The 26,307-nt window shown below is 46.5% G+C and overlaps 1 protein-coding gene across 1 annotated transcript; it reads right to left on the reverse strand.

The window, feature by feature from the left end:
• Positions 1 to 986: 986 nt before the first annotated feature.
• Positions 987 to 25,632, reverse strand: LOC134799285 (uncharacterized). The gene is made up of 10 exons (XM_063771663.1): positions 25,419 to 25,632; positions 24,606 to 24,707; positions 23,948 to 24,119; positions 22,827 to 23,346; positions 22,118 to 22,333; positions 21,749 to 21,967; positions 18,060 to 18,221; positions 17,341 to 17,494; positions 9,760 to 9,862; positions 987 to 1,228 (listed from the first exon to the last, which is right to left on the reverse strand). The coding sequence occupies exons 2-10, from the start codon at positions 24,700 to 24,702 to the stop codon at positions 1,003 to 1,005; spliced, it is 1,869 nt and encodes a 622-aa protein (XP_063627733.1). The 5' UTR covers positions 24,703 to 24,707; positions 25,419 to 25,632; the 3' UTR covers positions 987 to 1,002.
• Positions 25,633 to 26,307: the final 675 nt, after the last annotated feature.

Below are 26,307 nucleotides of genomic sequence, written 5' to 3' on the forward strand. Positions count from 1 at the left end.
TAAACAAGCTTTTTAAAGTTGACGTCTTTCAATATACTTCAATGTGACTTCTTGTCTTCTTGTCAGTTCTGCCATCATAAATATAGGTACCTACTTTAATACCTAAGTCCAAAGAGTATTATTATATAGTAAGTAGATTAGGTCTTAAATTTTTTTTCTGGCTCATGCCATGACCTCATGGTCGTATTAGGGGGGGCCGTGCGTGTTGGAGGCAAAGAGTAGTATAATATTGGTTGGAGAGTCAGCAATCTTAAATATTGTGACCTGAATCACAGAATAATTAATAGTACTACCGTACAGAAAGGAAACTTCCTACAAAAACGAAGTTTGACAGCGGTTCAGGGTCGAATCATGCTGGCCCTTTCTAATATATGACACTATCCCTTTCGGCTATTTAGGGTTGTCAAAAATCAAGTGATTATCTTATCTGTGGTCGTGCACGCAAAAGGAAGTCAAGTGGTGCCAACCCTAATAATTGCTCGGAGCAATGCTGAGCCGAGCGGAGCCGAGTTTGACCGAAGTCAGGAGTTTCGCACCCCTGCCTGAATCGCAAACATAAACTGTACATTGACATTTCACGTCAAAGCAAGTGCTGCCCTCTACAGTTTACACATATTTGAACACGCCTTGTTATTATATTGTGGCGTTAGAGTGCGTGTTCAGATATTTATGGTATCATCTTGGGTCGTCCCATTCGTTTTTCGTCATCATATATTTATGAGCATTTCGGCAGCTCCGATATATGTGATGGCGACTGTAATTTCTACTATGCTATGCTTTGACTCGTTAGTTGGTATGCAGAGCGTCGGGACGCCTACTACATAAAAGCGCGGTCGGGTTCCGGGTTCCGCAAGCAGTGAATTTACGAGTTAATGTCTAATTCTTGCGTGTCGGCCTTGTAAAGTGTATCTTTAATTAAAACAACATAAGTACTTTAACAGTAACAGTTTATTAAGCGGTGTCTTGGGTCGGCACGGCACGGGGCACGGCGCGGCACCGTGCTCACGTGAGGGCGAGCTTGAGGCCGCACTCGGCGCACCTGTAGCCGACCTCGCGCAGCAGGTGGGGCGCGCGCTCGTGCGGCGGCGCGGCCAGCCACGCGCGCACGTCGAGCGCCACGCCCGCGCAGCCCCCGCGCTCCAGCGCCTCCACCACCAGCCGGAACGTGCCGCGGAGACGGTTGCTGTTCAGCGAGAAGCAGCCCGGGTTGAAGTTTAGGATGCACACCCTGGAACGATCGAGGAAATTTGACAACTGTAGGGACTGATATTGTTACACGCCGGTAATGAGTCATTTTATTAGACCTATCGTCAAAATTGACTTATAAAAAAAAACTATGTTTAAACGACGCCCAATTTGACATCACTTTGACCATGGAGTTTACTTACAATCTGTATGCCACTTCTTTAGAAATTTACATACAAAACCGATCAAACATCAGTTTATAACTAGTGATGTACCGACTATTGATTTGGCCGACTAGCCGACCAATCGGCGCTCGAATGGCCGATTAGTCGGCCGACTAATTCAGGTGAAAAACAATAGTTTTGCTCAAAAGGGTTGCGCTATTCATCCTTAGTTAGCTTGGCTAAAAGGTGTTCTCTACACGTTCAAAGACCTTCACAAGAATCGTCGTTCAATTTCTGTCTTTAGTTCTTTATTTTGCGATCCTGAGCAGACCGTCAGTACAGCTTGTAGAAGGTATTTCCAAGGCTCTATTTCTCGTACGTTGTCGCCAGTTAAGAATCTATCCCCTGTGGTCAGCGTCTTTACGTGCAACGTGCCCTGACTAAGTCTCTAAATTTTTGCAATAACATTAATAGTTCCTCATGGCTCCACCATTAAAAAATAAACTGAATAATAATAAAAAAACATTACTATCGAACTTGCACATGAACGCGAGAATCAGTTGAGATCGACCTGTAGAGGAAAACACCAGCCCACCAACATACGATAACGATTAAACGGTCAATTATATGAACACACTGACTTAATATTAGAAATAGACACACAGAGCGGAACAAAAATGTCAACAAAATGTGGATCAGAATGACATTAGCTGCAAATTTGCATTGATGATAAAAACGCTTACGTAAATTTTGAGTCAAGATAAATGTTTTGTACGGAAAAGAACTTACTGTCGTAAGCATTAAGTGTCAAATTTGTAAACATTATTACCAACACTGTTAAAACTTTAAGTCCGATGGCACTAAACGTAACTTCACCTTTGTATTTACGTCAAACAACGTCAAACGAGAACAATGAACGAATGGAGTCCCTTTGGTACATTTTAATAGGTATTACTGTACAGAAAAACCGAAGTAATAAATGAAACAAATTTAATTTGATCGGGAGTTCAAATAAAATTAATTCATGGTAACAACCCGTGTAAGTTATCATAAAATAAATTTATAAATTTATTATATTTTCCTTGAAATAAATTCAACTTATTAAATAACTGTGTATTTTAGATCTACATAATACTCTTCGCACTTTCGTTCTTTGCAATATAGTGCACGGGGACATTCAGGTCGCTACTGGTACTGATTGGTTATGGTCTTTATCAAAAAAATCCTGTGGTTGTCACTGTGTTCAGACAGGTTTAACATTTACAGTTAGTCGATGTAAGCCCTTATTGGTCGTGTATATGTCGGTAACAGGGAAATGCGCCGAACACACAAGTGCCGTTTTGCCTTGTTTAAAACTGCATCACCCCTATCTCTTGCTATAATAGCAGTCCACTCTGCACGTCGCATAGGTTTTCTTGGAAATCTTGAATTTAAACATAATATTATATCTTACGAATTCCATATAAAAATAAAAAAGTATTGGCCTCACATCGACTCATTAGATTTTTGTTCCTTCACATCCCTTCTTTGGTACTAACAAAATAATTTATTCAAAATCATGAAATTACCACCAGATTACATAAATTATGTAATGCTATCCAAAGAACTAACTGAAAGAAATACATTCCATGCTTTTTCCTCGTTTTATCATTGTTGTTTTTGCATATTTTTACGACCATTTTACGACATTGTTGACAACTTCACATTTGAGCGGTCCATACAAGACTAAACGAAAAAGTAACGCGTGATCTGTTTTAACGTTACTTTTGCGGGGCCATTTTTTGCGGCTGATTGGGTATCCAGTTCTTATTCTATATCAATGTATGAACAAAAGTTTTCGTATGCACTCTGAATAGGTATTTTAGTAAAATAAACATAAAAAATATGGTAAATATTGACAGTTGATTTCTTTTTTTTCTGTTTTTCTTTCACTAATAAAGTGCCGACTAATCGGCCATTTTTGCCGACTAGTCGCCGACTAATCGCCGACTACAAATGTGGCCGGATAGTCGGCTTTCCCGACTAGTCGGCGACTAGTCGGTACATCCCTATTTATAACACTTTAAGAGCGCTCTTACAAGAAAAGTCGAAATAATGCAAAATTGATGATACTAGTCGACGAAATTCAGGACTTTGCGCTCATTATTAGAAACAATGAGTACTTGTTCCAGTAAAAGCGTCTTCTTATCTTTATAAATGTCGTTGTAAATATTAGAAAAAGGACTTATTAAATTAGTAATGATTTTTTTTCTGATGGTCGTTTCCGAAAAACCCCGTGAAGCACTGAATGGCGAGCTCTTATTTGGAAATGTTGAGAATTTTACTCTGCTAAACCTGGCTATTTTGTATTACTAATACCCTGTACTTTAGGCATATCAAACTATATTTTTCCTACATACCTTTGAGAAAGAGAAAATCAAAGTAAAACGAACTCGATTTTCTCTCCGAAACAAGTGTCAATTCCTACGAAAATCTACTTAATATCGAAGTCATTCTCATACTCAAGCAATCTGCAACGTTTGCTTATACTGTTGGTATACATTAGTGTTTATGAAATTCTACTATAATTTTTTGGCAATTTTTTGAAAACTACTCTATATTACCGATGACGCGCGCTGCGCCAGCTCAGTGCCGCGGCAGAGCTTGTAGAGGCAGGACGTGTGTCGGTCGGCTCCGCACATTTTCAACGGCGACGACGAGGTTTTTTATCATTGTGTGCGGCGGGCGCCGTGTAAAACGCTATACTGTGTGCGTGTAAACCGCAACGAGAGACTTTGATCCTAGCACCGTTTTTATAGTATTATAATTTATAATGGTACAGTTTAATAAACTACCGGACAGGATTAAAAATATTTGAAACGACCTGACATTCTATATGTATTTATTTGACTCAAGATAGTACTCAGGGTCTGATGATGGAGCCGGAAGGTGGGCACCGGTACCAATCAACCATGCAACTAAACCACTTTGTGTTTAGGCTCGTTTTATTCATCTCAACAAGATCTTTGACACAAGATAGTACTCAGGGTCTGATGATGGAGCCGGAAGGTGGTCACCGGTACCAATCAACCATGCAACTAAACCACTTCGTGTTTGGGCTCGTTTGATTCGGCTCAACAAGATCTTTGACTTAAGATAGTACTCAGGGTCTGATGATGGAGCCGGAAGGTGGTCACCAGTACCAATCAACCATGCAACTAAACCACTTCGTGTTTGGGCTCGTATGATTTGTCTCAACAAGATCTTTGGCACAAGATAATACTCAGGGTCTGATGATGGAGCCGGAAGGTGGTCACCGGTACCAATCAACCATGCAACTAAACCACTTCGTGTTTAGGCTCGTTTGATTCGTCTCAACAAGATCTTTGACACAAGATAGTACTCAGGGTCTGATGATGGAGCCGGCAGGTGGTCACCGGTACCAATCAACCATGCCACTAAACCACTTCGTGTTTAGGCTCGTTTTATTCGTTTCTATAAGATCTTTGACACAAGATAGTACTCAGGGTCTGATGTTGGAGCCGGAAGGTGGTCACCGGTACCAATCAACCATGCAACTAAACCACTTCGTGTTTAGGCTCGTTTGATTCGTCTCAACAAGACCTTGGACACAAGATAGTACTCAGGATCTGATGATGGAGCTGGAAGGTGGCCACGGGTACCAGTCTACCATGTAACTGAACCACTTCGTGTTTGGGCTCGTTTGATTTGTCGCAACAAGATCTTTGACACAAGGTAGTACTGAGGGTCTGATGATGGATCCGGAAGGTGGTGACCGGTACCAATCAACCATGCAACTAAACCACTTCGTGTTTGGGCTCGTTTGATTCGGCTCAACAAGATCTTTGACTTAAGATAGTACTCAGGGTCTGATGATGGAGCCGGAAGGTGGTCACCAGTACCAATCAACAATGCAACTAAACCACTTCGTGTTTAGGCTCGTTTTATTCGTCTCAACAAGATCTTTGACTTAAGATAGTACTCAGGGTCTGATGATGGAGCCGGAAGGTGGTCACCGGTACCAATCAACCATGCAACTAAACCACTTCGTGTTTGGGCTCGTTTGATTCGTCGCAACAAGATCTTTGACACAAGTTAGTACTCAGGGTCTGATGATGGAGCTGGACTGTGGCCACGGGTACCAGTCTACCATGTAACTGAACCACTTCGTGTTTGGGCTCGTTTGATTTGTCGCAACAAGATCTTTGACACAAGGTAGTACTGAGGGTCTGATGATGGATCCGGAAGGTGGTCACCGGTACCAATCAACCATGCAACTAAACCACTTCGTGTTTGGCTTCGTTCGATTCGTCGCAACAAGATCTTTGACACAAGTTAGTACTCAGGGTCTGATGATGGAGCTGGACTGTGGCCACGGGTACCAGTCTACCATGTAACTGAACCACTTCGTGTTTGGGCTCATTTGATTCGTCGCAATAAGATGTTTGACACAAGATACTACTCAGGGTCTGATGATGGAGCTGATGATGATAGACAGGTACCCGTCGCCACCTTCGCGCTCCAACATCAGACCCTGAGTACTATCTTGTGTCAAAGATCTTGTTGAAACGAATAAAACGAGCCTAAACACGAAGTGGTTTAGTTGCATGGTTGATTGGTACCGGTGACCACCTTCCAGCTCCATCATCAGACTCTGAGTATCACTTAGTGTCAAAGATCTTGTTGAGACGAATCAAACGATCCTAAACACGATGTGGTTTAGTTGCATGGTTGATTGGTAATGGTACCTTCCAGCTCCATCATCAGAGCCTGAGTACTGTCTTGTGTCAAAGATCTTGTTGAGACGAATCAAACGAGCCCAAACACGAAGTTGTTTAGTTACATGATAGACTGGTACCCGTGGCCACCTTCCAGCTCCATCATCAGACCCTGTGTATCTTCAGTGTCAAAGATCTTGTTGAGACGAATCAAACGAGCCTAATCATGTTACTACATGGTTGATTGGTATCCGTGACCACCTTAATCATCATCAGATCCTCAGTACCAGTTCGTTTTTAAACCCTCGTTGATACAAACTTTACAACCTATAGGTACCAAATGCAATGACGAAACATGTAAATAAGCGAGTAGGTACCTATAATTTCTTTCGAGTAATATACCTTCATAAGTACAAGTATGGGGCTATTCATAAATTACGTCGTTTCAAATGGGAGGAGTGGGGGGGGGGGGTCTGGACATCGGATGATGGTAACATGACGTAGGAGGAAACAGATTCATCCGAAGCTTGATTTTTGGATGATTTGAGGGGTGGGGGGGGGGGGGGGGTCAAAAATCGTCAAAAATAGATGACGTAATTTATGAACAGCCCCTATGTACATTTGCACTGCATTTAGTATTTTCGTACTTACCAAATAACAGTTTTAGAACTTTAAAAGTTAAGTACAGTTAGTGTTGTTATGGTTGATTTCAATATGCTTCGCGAAGGATCAAGAATGTTTAATCCATCATTGTAGTGCGAGCGTGGTAGAAGGGATCGGCGTACTGAGCTCGCACGGCCTGCCGCAGCGCGTAAAATACCTAAACTCGCTCAACGCCGAAATGTAATAGCGCTCTTAAACTCTCGCGTTTTGTACACATATTTAATTACACAAACGGGTCTACCACGATATAATTTCATTGTTTTTACCTTTAATTCCGACGTTTCAGCTGAGTTGCACCAACTGTGGTCACGGAAAGACTGACGCAAAGAGTAAAGTAAGTATATAGGTAAAGAGAGCCCTCTTGAAGCATTTTATGGAAACTCATTTGAAAGCGCCATCTCTGATTGTCCCCCGAAACTAAGTATGTATGTGTGCGTGCACAACTACATATGCATCCATACGTGTACTTTCGTCCCACATAATATTAGGTCTACTTGGTCGGTTTACAAGTCCATTTTTGTTTGGTTTCTTGTAACAAATAACTTTAATTGTTTACAAGAAAATAATCAAAAAATTTACTTGTAAACCGCCCAAGTAGACCTAACATTATGTGGAAAAGGTTAATGTTATCAATAATGGAATAAAAAAACAGAATATTAAAGTAAAATGTTTATTGCTTTAATTTTGTTGATAGCGTAAGTAATTAAATAAGTGCAGGGAAAATAGTAACAGAGACAACAGAGTAAGTGTACTCGTAAACTTGTTCTCTTTCTCTTTACCTCTCGTGCTTATATCGAGGTCAAAACATGCGAAATATTCCAAAATTAGTAGTGTATAGACAGATTAAAAAAGTGGAATCTTAACCGTTGCAGAGTCACGAGAAGCGAGCAAACTTTGCTGCCGAGAGTAATACATGTTTTACACCACATTATCGCTAGGAAAGTACAATTTTAGGTAAACAATAGAAAAGAAAGCGTGAGGTAAAAAAGCATTCACACACAAGAAAATACATGTTAATAAGAAAATAACACAGAACACAAAATAACAAACACAATACACAACACATAAATCAGCGAATGCAGAGAACTGGAATTACTTCTCAACGACAAGGCGGAGCAACAGAGATACAACTCAACGCACTTTCTGGGGGTTTTCACAACAGGGCATGTGTTGTCATTCGGGCTATAATCGAATTTCCTCCAGAATCATAACGAATAAAATGGCTCAACCATCACTAAAATATTTTAAATTTAGGTACCCTCTTCCAGTGACAGCAAAAAAATTGCATGTCTTGGCATGGTCTTGGCGATTATGCATGTGTTGCCAGCATAAACAAACAGCATAATTAATCACATTTTAACAAAATTCTTATTTTGTCTCAAAATTAATTGAAAATTATAATAATTACAAATATTAATTCGTACTTATTTTAATTTAAATATTAATGCCACTAAAATTATATAAATTTTATAGTGACATCTGGTGACGTAGTTTGTGTAATCGGAAGTCAACTAATGTTGTCGGGAGCAAGATATAGAAGTCGCCTGTATCTTTACTGACGTTAACTACATTCCTAGTGTCCCCCCCCCCCTGGACTGACGTCCATACAAATATCAACAGAGATATTAATAAAAGGCTGCTATTTAACTGATCACCAGATTTAGTAAAATTTAATACCAAAAAAATCTATTTTACCACCCTAAAATCATGAATGATCACCAAATTTATAACACCATTTTAATGTGAAATGATTACCAATTTTATTACATTTTACTATCCTTTTAACGGAAATGACACCAAACTAATCATTATTAACCCAAAAATAGTCAATGATTACCAAATTTCAAACCCCATTTTAATGTGAAATGATAACCAAATTTTTACATCTTGCTATCCTATTAAAGAAATTGACACCAAAATAATCATTGTAAACGCAAAAATAGTAAATGATTACAAAAATTGTAACCACATTTTAATTTAAAATGTGCAAATATTTAATATATCGTTATCCTATTAAATTAATTAATCCACTTCGTCACCTTTTTCCAGTAGCATTTTATTTCTGTAACAGTCGCAGTTCTAACCTAACCTAACCCACTTTTCTAGTAGCATTTTATTTCTGTAAGGGTCACAGTTCAAACCTAACCTAACCCACTTTTCTAGTAGCATTTCTTTTCTGCAAGGGTCGCAGTTCAAACCTAACCTAACCCACTTTTCTAGTAGCATTTCGTTTCTGTATGGGTCGCAGTTCAAACCTAACCTAACCCACTTTTCTAGTAGCATTTCTTTTCTGTAAGGGTCGCAGTTCAAACCTAACCCAACCCACTTCTCTAGTAGCGTTTCGTATCTGTATGGGTAGCAGTTGAAACTTAACCTAACCTACTTTTTTAGTACCATTTCGTTTCTGTAAGGGTCGCAGTGCTAACCTAACCTAACCCACTTAAGTGATAGCAGTTTAACTTACTTTTCTAGTAGCATAACGAAATGCTACTAGAAAAGTAGATTAGGTTAGGTAGGTATGCGGTGCGGGCTACGGGGGGTTGAGCGGGAGGGGCTAGTAATTTTGGCATCAGTTTACTTTATTTGGTAATATGTATACATTTTTTGGTAATCATAGTGGTTTATTTAGGTGAAAATATCGCATTAATTTGGTCTTCAAGATTTGGTGATCATTAATGATTTTTGGTGATCATTCAATATATTTGGTATTTGAATACAATTTGAAGTGCAGTCGTAATTAAAATGGTGGTACTTTTGTATTTTTAGGCCTTATTTTTTTGGTGTTCAGTAATATTTTTTGGTAAGCATGATTTTTTTATTTAGGGTACCAAAGTATTTTTTGGTGGTCATTATATTTGTAGCCTTAATAAAACACCACTAAACTACCCACACTAACCACACTAACCCACACAGCTGGTCCAACTCAGCTGAAACGTCGGAATTAAAGGTAAAAACAATGAAATTATATCGCGGTAGACCCGTTTGTGTAATTAAACATCAGTTTGTAAAATGTGATCGATGATACTTACGGTAGACTCCCTTCAGGCAAGTTGAGTTGCTCGATGGGCACCTTGTGGCCGTCGGTTATCGGCAGCGACACGGGGTAGCCGTTTTTCAAGCACATCAGTATATCTGCAATATGAAAGATATTCGCCCATTAGCCGTCAAAGACGTCAACAGACGCGCGCGGCTACAACCCAATATCAACTTTCGTGCATTCTGACAAGGTTCACAATGACGCGCCGCGCACGATAGACGTAGCATTCAAAGGGTCAACCTTTACTCATTGAATGATGAACACATATTTGATGACCCGTATGTGAATTCGAATATAGTCTAAAAATATATTTGTCACATGTTTGAGTAGTTACGTTACCCTCGCGCTGCTCGACAAAAACCCACGCGTAGGTAATAGGCCCGGCGTTTTATGAACGTCTACCCGCCACTCTCAAAAATGAATCATCAGATGATGTATTTGGGCGCCGATTGAAGGAACTTTTATTGAATAAAACCCTCTATTCTGTCGAAGAATATAAAGAATAAAATCTTGAATATTAAATTTTTTAATAAGTATACTTTTATTTTTATAAATTAGTAATTTAGTAGATTGACATACATTTCCTATTATTATAATATATTAATTTTGACCTTTTGACATTACCTAGGCTAGTCGTATATTTTAAATATTTTTATAATTATTTTTGGACATTTTTATTTTTTATATTCTTTATTAATTTGACTGATTTTTACTTTTTACCTACTCTTTTCTATTTTATAGAAAGTCATTTTATATTATATTATATTACTGTTTTATGTTTATTGTTTTTAGATTATTATTATTGATATTTTGTTGTGACGATCTTTTTGTGAATGCATTTTATTTTGACATGTAAAATTTAATGTACATTTTCAATTAGAAATAAATGAATCTAATCTAATGTAATCTTTTCCGAACCGCCGACGGAGCGTTAGCAGACGTTCACGAGGCATTATACATCTCCCTTAACAACTTTACCGTCCGTTTTTCGTCCAGGAAAAACTTAAATCTGTCGCTATGTTAACCCTTTCCAGGTTGTACCAATACCAATCTAGATTTCTCAACAAATCCAAATATATTCCAAATTGTTACGTTCTGGTGATTCATTTGATGACAAGTCACATTTCACGAAAGACCAATCTAATTTGAACCTTAAATCGGACTGCTAAGGGGGAAATTAAATTGACACGTATGTGGTTAAAATCCTGTTGCTAATGGTCCGATGATTCTATTAGGTACGCCATTGTTAGTTCGGACGTCCTACCCTGAGAATGGGCCAGAAGTGAGGTGAGGTACCTGCCACGATCCCGCTGGGCAGCAGCACGTTTCTGGCCACAACGTCCGGCGCGCCGACAGCGTGCGCCAGGCTTTTCTGCACCTACTCCGTCACTGCATGTGTCGGGTACAGAAGCTCTCTCTGGGCCAGAAGTGAGGTGAAGTACTTGCCACGATCCCGCTGGGCAGCAGCACGTTCCTGGCCACAACGTCCGGCGCGCCGACAGCGTGCGCCAGGCTTTTCTGCACCTACTCCGTCACTGCATGTGTCGGGTACAGAAGCTCTCTCTGGGCCAAAAGTGAGGTGAAGTACCTGCCACGATCCCGCTGGGCAGCAGCACATTCCTGGCCACAACGTCCGGCGCGCCGACAGCGTGCGCCAGGCTTTTCTGCACCTACTCCGTCACTGCATGTGTCGGGTACAGAAGCTCTCTCTGGGCCAGAAGTGAGGTGAGGTACCTGCCACGATCCCGCTGGGCAGTAGCACGTTTCTGGCCACAACGTCCGGCGCGCCGACAGCGTGCGCCAGGCTTTCTGCACTTGTTCCGTCACTGCATGTGTCGGGTACAGAAGCTCTCTCTGGGCCACAAGTGAGGTGAGGTACCTGCCACGATCCCGCTGGGCAGCAGCACGTTCCTGGCCACAACGTCCGGCGCGCCGACAGCGTGCGCCAGGCTTTTCTGCACCAGTTCCGTCACTGCGTGTGTCGGGTACAGAAGCTCTCTCTGGGCCAGAAGTGAGGTGAGGAACCTGCCACGATCCCGCTGGGCAGTAGCACGTTTCTGGCCACAACGTCCGGCGCGCCGACAGCGTGCGCCAGGCTTTTCTGCACCAGTTCCGTCACTGCATGTGTCGGGTACTGAAGCTCTCTCTGGGCCAGAAGTGAGGTGAGGTACCTGCCACGATCCCGCTGGGCAGCAGCACGTTCCTGGCCACAACGTCCGGCGCGCCGACAGCGTGCGCCAGGCTTTTCTGCACCTGCTCCGTCACTGCATGTGTCGGGTACAGAAGCTCTCTCTGGGCCAGAAGTGAGGTGAAGTACCTGCCACGATCCCGCTGGGCAGCAGCACATTCCTGGCCACAACGTCCGGCGCGCCGACAGCGTGCGCCAGGCTTTTCTGCACCTACTCCGTCACTGCATGTGTCGGGTACAGAAGCTCTCTCTGGGCCAGAAGTGAAGTGAGGTACCTGCCACGATCCCGCTGGGCAGCAGCACGCTTCTGGCCACAACGTCCGGCGCGCCGACAGCGTGCGCCAGGCTTTCTGCACTTGTTCCGTCACTGCATGTGTCGGGTACAGAAGCTCTCTCTGGGCCACAAGTGAGGTGAGGTACCTGCCACGATCCCGCTGGGCAGCAGCACGTTCCTGGCCACCACGTCCGGCGCGTCGACAGCGTGCGCCAGGCTTCTCTGCACCTGTTCCGTCACTGCGTGTGTCGGGTACAGAAGCTCTCTCTGGGCCACAAGTGAGGTGAGGTACCTGCCACGATCCCGCTGGGCAGCAGCACGTTCCTGGCCACCACGTCCGGCGCGCCGACAGCATGCGCCAGTCTTCTCTGCACCTGTTCCGTCACTGCGTGTGTCGGGTACAGAAGCTCTCTCTGGGCCAGAAGTGAGGTGAGGTACCTGCCACGATCCCGCTGGGCAGCAGCACGTTCCTGGCCACCACGTCTGGCGCGCCGACAGCGTGCGCCAGGCTTTTCTGCACCTACTCCGTCACTGCATGTGTCGGGTACAGAAGCTCTCTCTGGGCCAAAAGTGAGGTGAAGTACCTGCCACGATCCCGCTGGGCAGCAGCACATTCCTGGCCACAACGTCCGGCGCGCCGACAGCGTGCGCCAGGCTTTTCTGCACCAGTTCCGTCACTGCGTGTGTCGGGTACAGAAGCTCTCTCTGGGCCAGAAGTGAGGTGAGGTACCTGCCACGATCCCGCTGGGCAGTAGCACGTTTCTGGCCACAACGTCCGGCGCGCCGACAGCGTGCGCCAGGCTTTTCTGCACCAGTTCCGTCACTGCATGCGTCGGGTACTGAAGCTCTCTCTGGGCCAGAAGTGAGGTGAGGTACCTGCCACGATCCCGCTGGGCAGCAGCACGTTTCTGGCCACAACGTCCGGCGCGCCGACAGCGTGCGCCAGGCTTTTCTGCACCAGTTCCGTCACTGCATGTGTCGGGTACAGAAGCTCTCTCTGGGCCAGAAGTGAGGTGAGGTACCTGCCACGATCCCGCTGGGCAGCAGCACGTTTCTGGCCACAACGTCCGGCGCGCCGACAGCGTGCGCCAGGCTTTTCTGCACCAGTTCCGTCACTGCATGTGTCCGGTACAGAAGCTCTCTCTGGGCCAGAAGTGAGGTGAGGTACCTGCCACGATCCCGCTGGGCAGCAGCACGTTTCTGGCCACAACGTCCGGCGCGCCGACAGCGTGCGCCAGGCTTTTCTGCACCTACTCCGTCACTGCATGTGTCGGGTACAGAAGCTCTCTCTGGGCCAGAAGTGAGGTGAGGTACCTGCCACGATCCCGCTGGGCAGTAGCACGTTCCTGGCCACCACGTCCGGCGCGCCGACAGCGTGCGCCAGGCTTCTCTGCACCTGTTCCGTCACTGCGTGTGTCGGGTACAGAAGCTCTCTCTGGGCCACAAGTGAGGTGAGGTACCTGCCACGATCCCGCTGGGCAGCAGCACGTTCCTGGCCACCACGTCCGGCGCGCCGACAGCATGCGCCAGGCTTCTCTGCACCTGTTCCGTCACTGCGTGTGTCGGGTACAGAAGCTCTCTCTGGGCCAGAAGTGAGGTGAGGTACCTGCCACGATCCCGCTGGGCAGCAGCACGTTCCTGGCCACCACGTCCGGCGCGTCGACAGCGTGCGCCAGGCTTCTCTGCACCTGTTCCGTCACTGCGTGTGTCGGGTACAGAAGCTCTCTCTGGGCCACAAGTGAGGTGAGGTACCTGCCACGATCCCGCTGGGCAGCAGCACGTTCCTGGCCACCACGTCCGGCGCGCCGACAGCATGCGCCAGTCTTCTCTGCACCTGTTCCGTCACTGCGTGTGTCGGGTACAGAAGCTCTCTCTGGGCCAGAAGTGAGGTGAGGTACCTGCCACGATCCCGCTGGGCAGCAGCACGTTCCTGGCCACCACGTCTGGCGCGCCGACAGCGTGCGCCAGGCTTTTCTGCACCTACTCCGTCACTGCATGTGTCGGGTACAGAAGCTCTCTCTGGGCCAAAAGTGAGGTGAAGTACCTGCCACGATCCCGCTGGGCAGCAGCACATTCCTGGCCACAACGTCCGGCGCGCCGACAGCGTGCGCCAGGCTTTTCTGCACCTACTCCGTCACTGCATGTGTCGGGTACAGAAGCTCTCTCTGGGCCAGAAGTGAGGTGAGGTACCTGCCACGATCCCGCTGGGCAGCAGCACGTTCCTGGCCACAACGTCCGGCGCGCCGACAGCGTGCGCCAGGCTTTTCTGCACCTGCTCCGTCACTGCATGTGTCGGGTACAGAAGCTCTCTCTGGGCTAGAAGTGAGGTGAAGTACCTGCCACGATCCCGCTGGGCAGCAGCACATTCCTGGCCACAACATCCGGCGCGCCGACAGCGTGCGCCAGGCTTTTCTGCACCTACTCCGTCACTGCATGTGTCGGGTACAGAAGCTCTCTCTGGGCCAGAAGTGAAGTGAGGTACCTGCCACGATCCCGCTGGGCAGCAGCACGCTTCTGGCCACAACGTCCGGCGCGCCGACAGCGTGCGCCAGGCTTTCTGCACTTGTTCCGTCACTGCATGTGTCGGGTACAGAAGCTCTCTCTGGGCCACAAGTGAGGTGAGGTACCTGCCACGATCCCGCTGGGCAGCAGCACGTTTCTGGCCACAACGTCCGGCGCGCCGACAGCGTGCGCCAGGCTTTTCTGCACCAGTTCCGTCACTGCATGTGTCGGGTACAGAAGCTCTCTCTGGGCCAGAAGTGAGGTGAGGTACCTGCCACGATCCCGCTGGGCAGCAGCACGTTTCTGGCCACAACGTCCGGCGCGCCGACAGCGTGCGCCAGGCTTTTCTGCACCAGTTCCGTCACTGCATGTGTCCGGTACAGAAGCTCTCTCTGGGCCAGAAGTGAGGTGAGGTACCTGCCACGATCCCGCTGGGCAGCAGCACGTTCCTGGCCACAACGTCCGGCGCGCCGACAGCGTGCGCCAGGCTTTTCTGCACCTACTCCGTCACTGCATGTGTCGGGTACAGAAGCTCTCTCTGGGCCAGAAGTGAGGTGAGGTACCTGCCACGATCCCGCTGGGCAGCCAGCACGTTCCTGGCCACCACGTCCGGCGCGCCGACAGCGTGCGCCAGGCTTCTCTGCACCTGTTCCGTCACTGCGTGTGTCGGGTACAGAAGCTCTCTCTGGGCCACAAGTGAGGTGAGGTACCTGCCACGATCCCGCTGGGCAGCAGCACGTTCCTGGCCACCACGTCCGGCGCGCCGACAGCGTGCGCCAGGCTTATCTGCACCTGTTCCGTCACTGCGTGTGTCGGGTACAGAAGCTCTCTCTGAGCCAGAAGTGAGGTGAGGTACCTGCCACGATCCCGCTGGGCAGCAGCACGTTCCTGGCCACCACGTCCGGCGCGTCGACAGCGTGCGCCAGGCTTCTCTGCACCTGTTCCGTCACTGCGTGTGTCGGGTACAGAAGCTCTCTCTGGGCCACAAGTGAGGTGAGGTACCTGCCACGATCCCGCTGGGCAGCAGCACGTTCCTGGCCACCACGTCCGGCGCGCCGACAGCGTGCGCCAGGCTTTTCTGCACCAGTTCCGTCACTGCATGTGTCGGGTACAGAAGCTCTCTCTGGGCCAGAAGTGAGGTGAGGTACCTGCCACGATCCCGCTGGGCAGCAGCACGTTTCTGGCCACAACGTCCGGCGCGCCGACAGCGTGCGCCAGGCTTTTCTGCACCAGTTCCGTCACTGCATGTGTCCGGTACAGAAGCTCTCTCTGGGCCAGAAGTGAGGTGAGGTACCTGCCACGATCCCGCTGGGCAGCAGCACGTTTCTGGCCACAACGTCCGGCGCGCCGACAGCGTGCGCCAGGCTTTTCTGCACCTACTCCGTCACTGCATGTGTCGGGTACAGAAGCTCTCTCTGGGCCAGAAGTGAGGTGAGGTACCTGCCACGATCCCGCTGGGCAGCCAGCACGTTCCTGGCCACCACGTCCGGCGCGCCGACAGCGTGCGCCAGGCTTCTCTGCACCTGTTCCGTCACTGCGTGTGTCGGGTACAGAAGCTCTCTCTGGGCCACAAGTGAGGTGAGGTACCTGCCACGATCCCGCTGGGCAGCAGCACGTTCCTGGCCACCACGTCCGGCGCGCCGACAGCATGCGCCAGGCTTCTCTGCACCTGTTCCGTCACTGCGTGTGTCGGGTACAGAAGCTCTCTCTGAGCCAGAAGTGAGGTGAGGTACCTGCCACGATCCCGCTGGGCAGCAGCACGTTCCTGGCCACCACGTCCGGCGCGTCGACAGCGTGCGCCAGGCTTCTCTGCACCTGTTCCGTCACTGCGTGTGTCGGGTACAGAAGCTCTCTCTGGGCCACAAGTGAGGTGAGGTACCTGCCACGATCCCGCTGGGCAGCAGCACGTTCCTGGCCACCACGTCCGGCGCGCCGACAGCATGCGCCAGGCTTCTCTGCACCTGTTCCGTCACTGCGTGTGTCGGGTACAGAAGCTCTCTCTGGGCCAGAAGTGAGGTGAGGTACCTGCCACGATCCCGCTGGGCAGCAGCACGTTCCTGGCCACCACGTCTGGCGCGCCGACAGCGTGCGCCAGGCTTCTCTGCACCTGTTCCGTCACTGCGTGTGTCGGGTACAGAAGCTCTCTCTGGGCCACAAGTGAGGTGAGGTACCTGCCACGATCCCGCTGGGCAGCAGCACGTTCCTGGCCACCACGTCCGGCGCGCCGACAGCATGCGCCAGGCTTCTCTGCACCTGTTCCGTCACTGCGTGTGTCGGGTACAGAAGCTCTCTCTGGGCCAGAAGTGAGGTGAGGTACCTGCCACGATCCCGCTGGGCAGCAGCACGTTCCTGGCCACAACGTCCGGCGCGCCGACAGCGTGCGCCAGGCTTTTCTGCACCTGTTCCGTCACTGCGTGTGTCGGGTACAGAAGCTCTCTCTGGGCCACAAGTGAGGTGAGGTACCTGCCACGATCCCGCTGGGCAGCAGCACGTTCCTGGCCACCACGTCCGGCGCGCCGACAGCATGCGCCAGGCTTCTCTGCACCTGTTCCGTCACTGCGTGTGTCGGGTACAAAAGCTCTCTCTGGGCCAGAAGTGAGGTGAGGTACCTGCCACGATCCCGCTGGGCAGCAGCACGTTCCTGGCCACCACGTCTGGCGCGCCGACAGCGTGCGCCAGGCTTTTCTGCACTTGTTCCGTCACTGCGTGTGTCGGGTATAGGCTCTTCGCCTTCTCTAGAATGGGCTCCGGCAGCTGATAGTCCTGTGGACATACAACTTTCTTATTATTGTGTCAATCTCGTTATGTGAAACCGAACTTTAGTGATAGTAACACCATTGTGCAGGTTGATTACATGTGGTACGCAGTTTCTACCTGTGGAAACTTGTAATTGGCTTACTGTTTCTATGTTATTACCTAACTTGTTACTCTAGCTCAGCGGTCGGCAACCAGCGGCCCGCGAACCTCTCACTGGCGGCCCGCGAGCCTCCCTGGCAATTTTGTATGTAATATTGACAAATGACAATGTCTGATAAAGTCATAAATATTGACAAAGTGCGGCCCGCGTCCACTTCGTTAACTGCTATGTGGCCCTTAGCTGCTAAAAGGTTGCCGACCGCTGCTAGCTGTAAGTTTTCCTAACAAATAAAAAAAAATTAATAATGTTTATTTATCAGCTCACAAAGGATTTGTAACAATTTCACAGTATGATAACAAAATTTAAATTCGAGATGACGTTGTGATCCTTTGTGAGAGACTGGAGTCTGAACTAGGTATAAACCTGTATTAAATAAAATAAAATATATTAATCCGGATATATTATAATGACCTCGCTGTGGAATGCGTGTACAGCAACATGCAGCGTGAGCAGTTGCAGATAGTCGAGGGTGCTGTCGGGGCGGCTCAGGAACTCGTCGAGGAACTCTTGCGAGAACACGCGCTTCAGTAGCCGGTCCTCGTAGTGCCCCAGCGACGCCAGTTCCAGGCACACCTTCACAAAAATAACACACAAGTAATGTATAGAGTCGGACCTAAAAAAGTCTGCAGCGGATTTGATAGCCCACGCAGTGCGTCATTTGTACGTCATAATAAATAATAATAATAAATAATAAATAAATCTTTATTGTTCAAAAAACACATACATGCTATATATGAAGTTGGAGCCCTGGAGACTGCGTTAGTTTACACTGTGTTGCAGCCCCAGTGGTTGCCCGTATTACATAATCAGCTAAAATTTGAAAGAACAATTTGACTTAAATTGTAACATAAGAAGTATGGACAATAAACTCTTTTATATAATATCTAGTTTAGGTACAAACAATAACAATATAGCGGGAAAGGCTATTCAAAAACTTGCATGCATTGGTGTGTGTGTGTGTGTGTGTGTGTGTGTGTGTGTGTGTGTGTGTGTGTGTGTGTGTGTGTGTGTGTGTGAGAGTGTGTTAAGTGTGAGTGTGTATGTGTGCGCGTGCGTGTGTACTAATCTAACACCCAAATAATCCCTGGCTTAATAGTTTCTCAGTCTCATCATAATTCATATTACACAACCATGTCCAAATTGTCTTTTTAAAAGCATGATTAGATAATGTTTTTATAGTTTTAAGTTCTATTTTTATTTTATTATACATTAAGGGGGCGCTATAATTGATATTACGTCTGGCAAATTTAGTTTTGCATTTCGGAAGAGGACAGCGCTCAATACGCTTGTGGCATATCGATAACGTTGGGACTACTTTGTGGTGATATCTTTTTAGACATTGCATGATATACAATTTACGAACTGTGGGAACCATAGCCATGTTATATAATTCGGTAGTGGGATAGCGGAAAGGTAGGTATAGCATGACCTTTAAAAGAGCTCGCTGGGCTCTTTCTGCCTCAATCATATGAGTCTTAGCAGCAGCACCCCAAGAGCAAATACAGTAGCTCACTATGCATTCACCTAGTGCTTTATATGTTTTAATTAACAGTTGCTTGTTTGCCACGCTTCTTAAGTTTCTGAAAGCATATATAAGTTTCCGAACTCTAGAAGCAACAACAGTAATGTGATGATTCCATTTGAGATGCGCATCGATCTGTACTCCTAGGTATTTGAGGTGATCAGTACGTTTCAATAGTGCACAGTTGCAGTCCACGGAGATATTTCTGTTGCATGGGTAAGTGTGTATAGTCACTTTAAAATCTTTCCCAGGTTTAGTGGCTGCTGTTTTACTAAAACAAATGTAATTTGTTTTGGTTATATTGAGTGAGAGCAAAGAATCTTCCAACCAAGAGGTGACTAGTCTAAGGCCATTTTCTGCAAGCGCACGTACTCCGCCCCAACTCTTATCATGGAATAATAACACTGTGTCGTCTGCAAACATGAGGGTTTCGCAACCAGCTATTTTATTTTTGCAAAGGCCATTAACGTAAATAAGAAAAAGAGTTGGAGCTAGGGTACTGCCCTGTGGGACGCCGTACTCAATAGGAATCCATTCACTATTGATTCTGTTGATGCATGTACATTGCATTCTCCCTGTCAGATAATCTGTGAAAAAATCAAGTGCAAGACCCCTTATGCCAATATTCTCTAATCGAGCTAATAGAATTGGGATTGATACAGTATCAAAAGCCTTTTGTAAATCGAGAAACACCCCCAGGCATTTTTTCCCGTTATCTAAATAATTTCATAGAAGTTTGACGTTTAAAATAACACTTGCACTGCGTGGGCTATCAAATCCGCTGCAGACCATTCTTGGTCTGACTCTAGCAACTTATACATAGAAACGCAAACAAAGGCGCCATCCAAAAACTACTTCACACGTATTCTATGAATGTTCTCGCATTTTCCACTGGTATATAATAGGCGCCTAAGCGAAGCCCGACGTTCAGATCGCGTGCTCTTATACAATGGGCACGTACTAAAATACCGAGCTAAACCCGACCCAAAGCGCGCAAAAGGCGACTACCGCTGGATCAATATCCAGAGAGGAAAATGGGAACTACGTTTGTGTGGAGAAGCGGTCGTCCCCTTTCGTGGCTTATTCGTCTTAAGCGCGGGTTACAGAAAAAGCTTTGAAAGTTGGGTCGGGTATAATGTTAATACATTATACCAAGGGCGTGTGGTTGTCATTGGACAAATTGGATTGATGACCCCGAGCAGGTAGTTGATAATGTAGTACCTTGACCCAAGGCAGCGCGGCGTGCTTAGCATCCAGTATGGTGTTGTTCGAGATCTGCCTCCTGATCTCTCCCCACTGTGTCTCGTGGGGCGTGTGGTTGTTATTGGTCAGGCAGTTGATGACCTCGAGCAGGCTGTTGATAATGCAGTACCTTGACCCACGGCAGCGCGGCGTGCTTGGCATCCAGTATGGGGTTGTTCGAGATCTGCCTCCTGATCTCTCCCCACTGTGTCTCGTGGGGCGTGTGGTTGTTATTGGACAGGCAGTTGATGGACCCAAGCAGGGTGTTGATGATGTCGTACCTTGACCCACGGCAGCGCGGCGTGCTTGGCATCCAGTACGGGGTTGTTCGAGATCTGCCTCCTGATCTCTCCCCACTGTGTCTCGTGGGGCGTGTGGTTGTTGTTGGACAGGCAGTTGATGGACCCGAGCAGGGTGTTGATGATGTCGTACCTTGACCCACGGCAGCGCGGCGTGCTTGGCATCCAGTACGGGGTTGTTCGAGATCTGCCTCCTGATCTCTCCCCACTGTGTCTCGTGGGGCGTGTGGTTGTTGTTGGACAGGCAGTTGATGGACCCGAGCAGGGTGTTGATGATGTCGTACCTTGACCCACGGCAGCGCGGCGTGCTTGGCATCCAGTACGGGGTTGTTCGAGATCTGCCTCCTGATCTCTCCCCACTGTGTCTCGTGTGGGGTGTGGTTGTTGTTGGACAGGCAGTTGATGACCTCGATCAGGGTGTTGATAATGTCGTACCTTGACCCACGGCAGCGCGGCGTGCTTGGCGTCCAGTATGGGGTTGTTGGAGATCTGCCTCCTGATCTCTGCTCACTGTGTCTCGTGGGGGGTGTGGTTGTTGTTGGACAGGCAGTTGATGGACCCGAGCAGGCTGTTGATAATGCAGTACCTTGACCCACGGCAGCGCGGCGTGCTTGGCATCCAGTACGGGGTTGTTCGAGATCTGCCTCCTGATCTCTCCCCACTGTGTCTCGTGGGGCGTGTGGTTGTTGTTGGACAGGCAGTTGATGACCTCGATCAGGGTGTTGATAATGTCGTACCTTGACCCACGGCAGCGCGGCGTGCTTGGCGTCCAGTATGGGGTTGTGGGAGATCTGCCTCCTGATCTCTGCTCACTGTGTCTCGTGGGGGGTGTGGTTGTTGTTGGACAGGCAGTTGATGGACCCGAGCAGGCTGTTGATAATGCAGTACCTTGACCCACGGCAGCGCGGCGTGCTTGGCATCCAGTATGGGGTTGTTGGAGATCTGCCTCCTGATCTCTGCCCACTGTCTCGTGGGGGGTGTGGTTGTTGTTGGACAGGCAGTTGATGGATCCGAGCAGGGTGTTGATAATGCAGTACCTTGACCCACGGCAGCGCGGCGTGCTTAGCATCCAGTATGGGGTTGTTCGAGATCTGCCTCCTGATCTCTGCCCACTGTGTCTCGTGGGGGGTGTGGTTGTTGTTGGACAGGCAGTTGATGAACCCGAACAGGATGTTGGTGCGCGCGTTCTGGAGGGTGGTGGGCTGCGAGACCACCTGCTGGCAGAGGTACTCCACCAGGCCGAGGTGGCTGTGGGCCTATAATCGAAGATAAAAAAAATAACTCAACGGTCATGGCGTGTATAGAGGTCTCGAAATTTGAAGAGAGGAATGAAATGAATGATGAATGAATGAAATCACATATACACCGGTAAAATTGAAAGTTGTCTACAACTAAACTTTACTTACAAGCCTCGAGAGCACTCTGGCTATAAGCAGCCCCTTCTCGAAGGGCACATGATTGTCCACCACGTAGTTCGCGATGGCGTCCATCAAGTGCTCGTGATAATATTCGGGGTGTTTCTCTAGTATCCGGCCCTTGAGGCGCGCCGCCGTGCGGAGGACCTCGTCGTAGGACAGTCGGTTTAGGGACTGACTTAGGATGTCGAAGCAGATGTGGAGAAGCTGTAATGTGTACAATAGTCGTAATCTTGCAAATAAATCAAACGCTGATACAGTTAACTGACAAATTCTGAACCTTATTACCAATGATCGAAATTATCTATACCAATTCCGTTAACACCACTCTGCTGCACCAAAAATGCTGGAAAATGTATGATCATTGCTTATTACAACGAGATAAGGTCTACCAAAAATCTGTTGTGTTACTGCTAATAACCTTTTTGTATGATTTTCAACTTTCCTATAACGTTCAGTTGTAACTCGGTCAGATTAGCAGGCAAGATATATTTCATGGCACCCTAAATAATTGATACAACAACAATTTAGTGCTGAAGTAAATGGCGTTGACCGTGGCCATAGCTTCTTACAGCGCCATCTACTTCAGCTTTAAATGTAACTAAAATATTTCGCGCCGCTTAATGCCTTTTCATGTTCCTTTGTTTAATAAAATACACTCAAAGTAATTATAAACAAAAAGTGTTAATTTAATACGTACCTGAACTCTAGTGGGGAACAATTCCTCAGTGCAGTTGACATCGCAGAGAGACCATATAATCGATTTGGCCGCCTGCGCGTCTATGCTCTGGTCATGCAGTAATAGCCCCGTCACCACATTATTTATACACCGATCAGGCAACTCGTGCGCACAGCAGTAATACAACATGTCTCGGAGCAGCGGCAAATCTTCATTGTCCATCTCAAGCGGTAGGTGGACTTGGAACGCTAAAGGAAGCGCCAGCTTCAACGCGTCTACTAAATGATTCTTAGTATCATATTGATTAAGTATGAAGTCTAAGAACATGATCTGTCGTAGGTTTAAATTGTTTATGTTACACCGTATGAGTTGCAGCATAGTTTGGACTATGAGCGAATCTACGGGTACTTTGAGGTAGGAGAGGACTTTGGTGGCTTCTATCGCCTCGTTCAGTTCGAGGGCGCGCGCGTGTTTTTTGAAATTCTGGCAGAGGACGCTGAAGCCTGGATCTTTTATTAATTCTTCTGGTTCCTTCTCGAATCTGAGGGAGAGGGAAAATATTATGTTTTTAGTTTAGACTTTAACTGTTCGGCCAGTAATGTAACTAGATTTGGAATTAGGTCAAAACATGAAATCGTGACTTATTGTACCATCGCCCACACTGTTAACTGTAAATCGGTGGACCTTATGCCCTTTGTAATAAGGTCCACCGATGTACCGTTAGGAGTGTTGCTGTTTGTACTTTTTCGTGGAATGACACAATTACCCTATGAAAATGATCGTTTTCTGCAAAAACTGCGTCACTTTGTCGAGATATTGACTGCCTTGCCAGGCACGTGTATGCAGTACCGTCTTTACCATAAGGGCACACGGGGCCCGTGCCCAGGGCCCCCATCCTCAGGGGCCCCGAAGGACAGACAGTAACAGTATATTTGATTACTCATAATAAATAGAAGATCATAGTAGAAAAATGTTATAGTTTAATTCGCTTTCTTTACTTTCAAAAAGAGCCCAAATTCTTATGTACCCAGGGGCCCCAGTATAGTTTAAGACGGCCCTGCGTGAGGTATAGGCCATGTAGCGCTTGTAGCATGTCAATGCTGTATCGGAGGGCCAGACCTACAGCCGCTGGAGGGACTCACTTGCCGGCCCGGTGCAGCAGGAACAGGCAGCGCAGCGCGTGCAGCATGTGCTGCGCGGTGGCGGCGGGCGAGGCCTGCACGGCCGCGAGCACGGCGCCCGCGGTCACCGCCGTCTGCAGCCGCGTTGTCAGCTGGTCCGAGCTCGTTGTTGACGACTTTGTTATATCTGAGACTATAGACAAAGATTGCTTGAAATCATTTTTAAACTGCCATATTATAAAATTACTAAAATATGCAATGAGACAAAATAATGTAAACATGCCGTTAATTTATCCATATACTGAGTTGGTATTGTACAAGTCACAATAGGGAACTCCGACTCATTGTGTAACAAATGCCAGAAAATTCCAACCAATAGACCTAAGGGTAGAAAAACCAGACAAGTGCGAGTCGGACTCGCCCACCGAGGGTTCCGTACTTTTTAGTATTTGTTGTTATAGCGGCAACAGAAATAAATCATCTGTGAAAATTTCAACTGTCTAGCTATAACAGTTCATGAGATACAGCCTGGTGACAGACAGACGGAGAATCACGACTGACTTTACCAGTTATCCCAGGAAGAATTTGGTTGTAAAATTTATTTATGTGAGGTGAAGAGTTTTAATAGTCTTCATGCATATTGATTATTTATGAGTATTGGGTTAGAAATAGAACTCACTGCTGGATGAGAGTGTCCTGGAGTGTATGGAGGTGAGGCTGAGCTGGTTGCTCTTCACAACATTGCGCCATGCGTGCTTCAGTAAGGTCAGGGACATTGTTTCTGAAACACATATACCTACATCAACTTTTGTCTGTGCACTAATAGCATTACACTGGTTGATGCTGACATTTTAAATTTACAATTCTCCCATCATCATTTGATATTTACCACTAGCTTTTCGGTGAAGGAAAACATCTAAGGAAACCTGCATACATCTGCAAACAAATTCAAAAGTCCCCAATCCACATTGGGCTAGCATGGGGACTATAGCCCAAGCCCTCTCTCGCATGAGAGGAGGCCTCTGCCCTGCAGTGGGGCGTATATAGGCTGAATTATTGTATTATTATATTCTGTATTTATTTTTCTTCATACGTTAGGTTCTTTATAACATGAATTTATGAAAAAAAGTAAAATACAAAACCACATAAAAAACAATAAAAAATACACATTATAAAAATACATTATTATTATTAATTCTTACATTAATTTATTACTTTTTTAGGCCCTGAAAAAGATTCTGAGTGTCACAACTCCAAGGCCCCAGGGTCTCTACCGCAAACGCCGCAAATATGTGGTTGTTTGTAAGGCCACCACAGACTCCTAGCTGATTAAGTACTCGCACTCCATTGCGTTTTTCAAACGTGTGTTTAAATGACCCACTACTTCTAGGGTTTAACCTTAACGTCTACATTGTTATTAGGAGAAGGTCAATAACACCAAAGTGTTATGAACGTTCGTACAGAACATTGTTTTAAAAATACTTTCACTCACCTTTTAAACAATGCCACTTGAAATTTAAAATTCTCAATTCTTGAGCCAATACTTAATTTAACAATACAACGAGAATATAACAGCTAACTACGACAGTAATTTATTATACGTAATAATAGTTTTGGAATTATTTTAGTTTAATGTAATCTAATGAATTTTAATCATTTTGTTTCGTTCATAATCAATCATAAATTTGAAATAATTTGAATCCCCGAGAATATGCCGAGAATTTCAGCTGTTTTTGACAGATCAATGAAGACTGGAAATGCAGTGGAAGAAGAAAAGAGAGCAGTAAAATAAGGATATCACGTTCACACAGTTTTCTCTGGTTAATATTTTTAGTACTACTCTTGCTAATTAATTTAATAATAAGAATATTGATAGAGTTAAAATAAAGAGTATCTGTAGGTTTTTTTTAATTTTCAATATTTTAATCTTATCAAAATAGATATAAAGTATGAGTAAACTGGAATGGTATGAATGTACAAGAGATGTATTTTTCTAGTTTAAACTAACTGTATCAAGAAATATGCGTTGCGATAAAGTATCAATGTTTAAAAAAAACACTAATTTAGGAGTTTCTTTTCTTGGTCTTAATTTAGCCACGTCAAATTAAGCCGAATTTGGGCAATCTGCGGAAATAATTTGCAACAGCAACTGAGGGCCTACCGCGAACCACGTTCGACGTGTTGCCCCTCTGTGGCACTTGTAAATTTGTACGTAAGTGCGACAGGGAGGCAACACGTCGAACGTGGTTCGCAGTAGGCCCTCTGCTTTATAAATAAATTTCAGTTTTTGTTAAAATCTTGTGTATTTTTCTGTCAGAAACGTTTTAGAGATCGTTCTGATACTTTTATCTACACAAAACATTTTATATTTTTAAATGATT

This window comes from Cydia splendana, chromosome 18, assembly GCF_910591565.1.
Source record: "Cydia splendana chromosome 18, ilCydSple1.2, whole genome shotgun sequence".
Taxonomy (NCBI): domain Eukaryota; kingdom Metazoa; phylum Arthropoda; class Insecta; order Lepidoptera; family Tortricidae; genus Cydia; species Cydia splendana.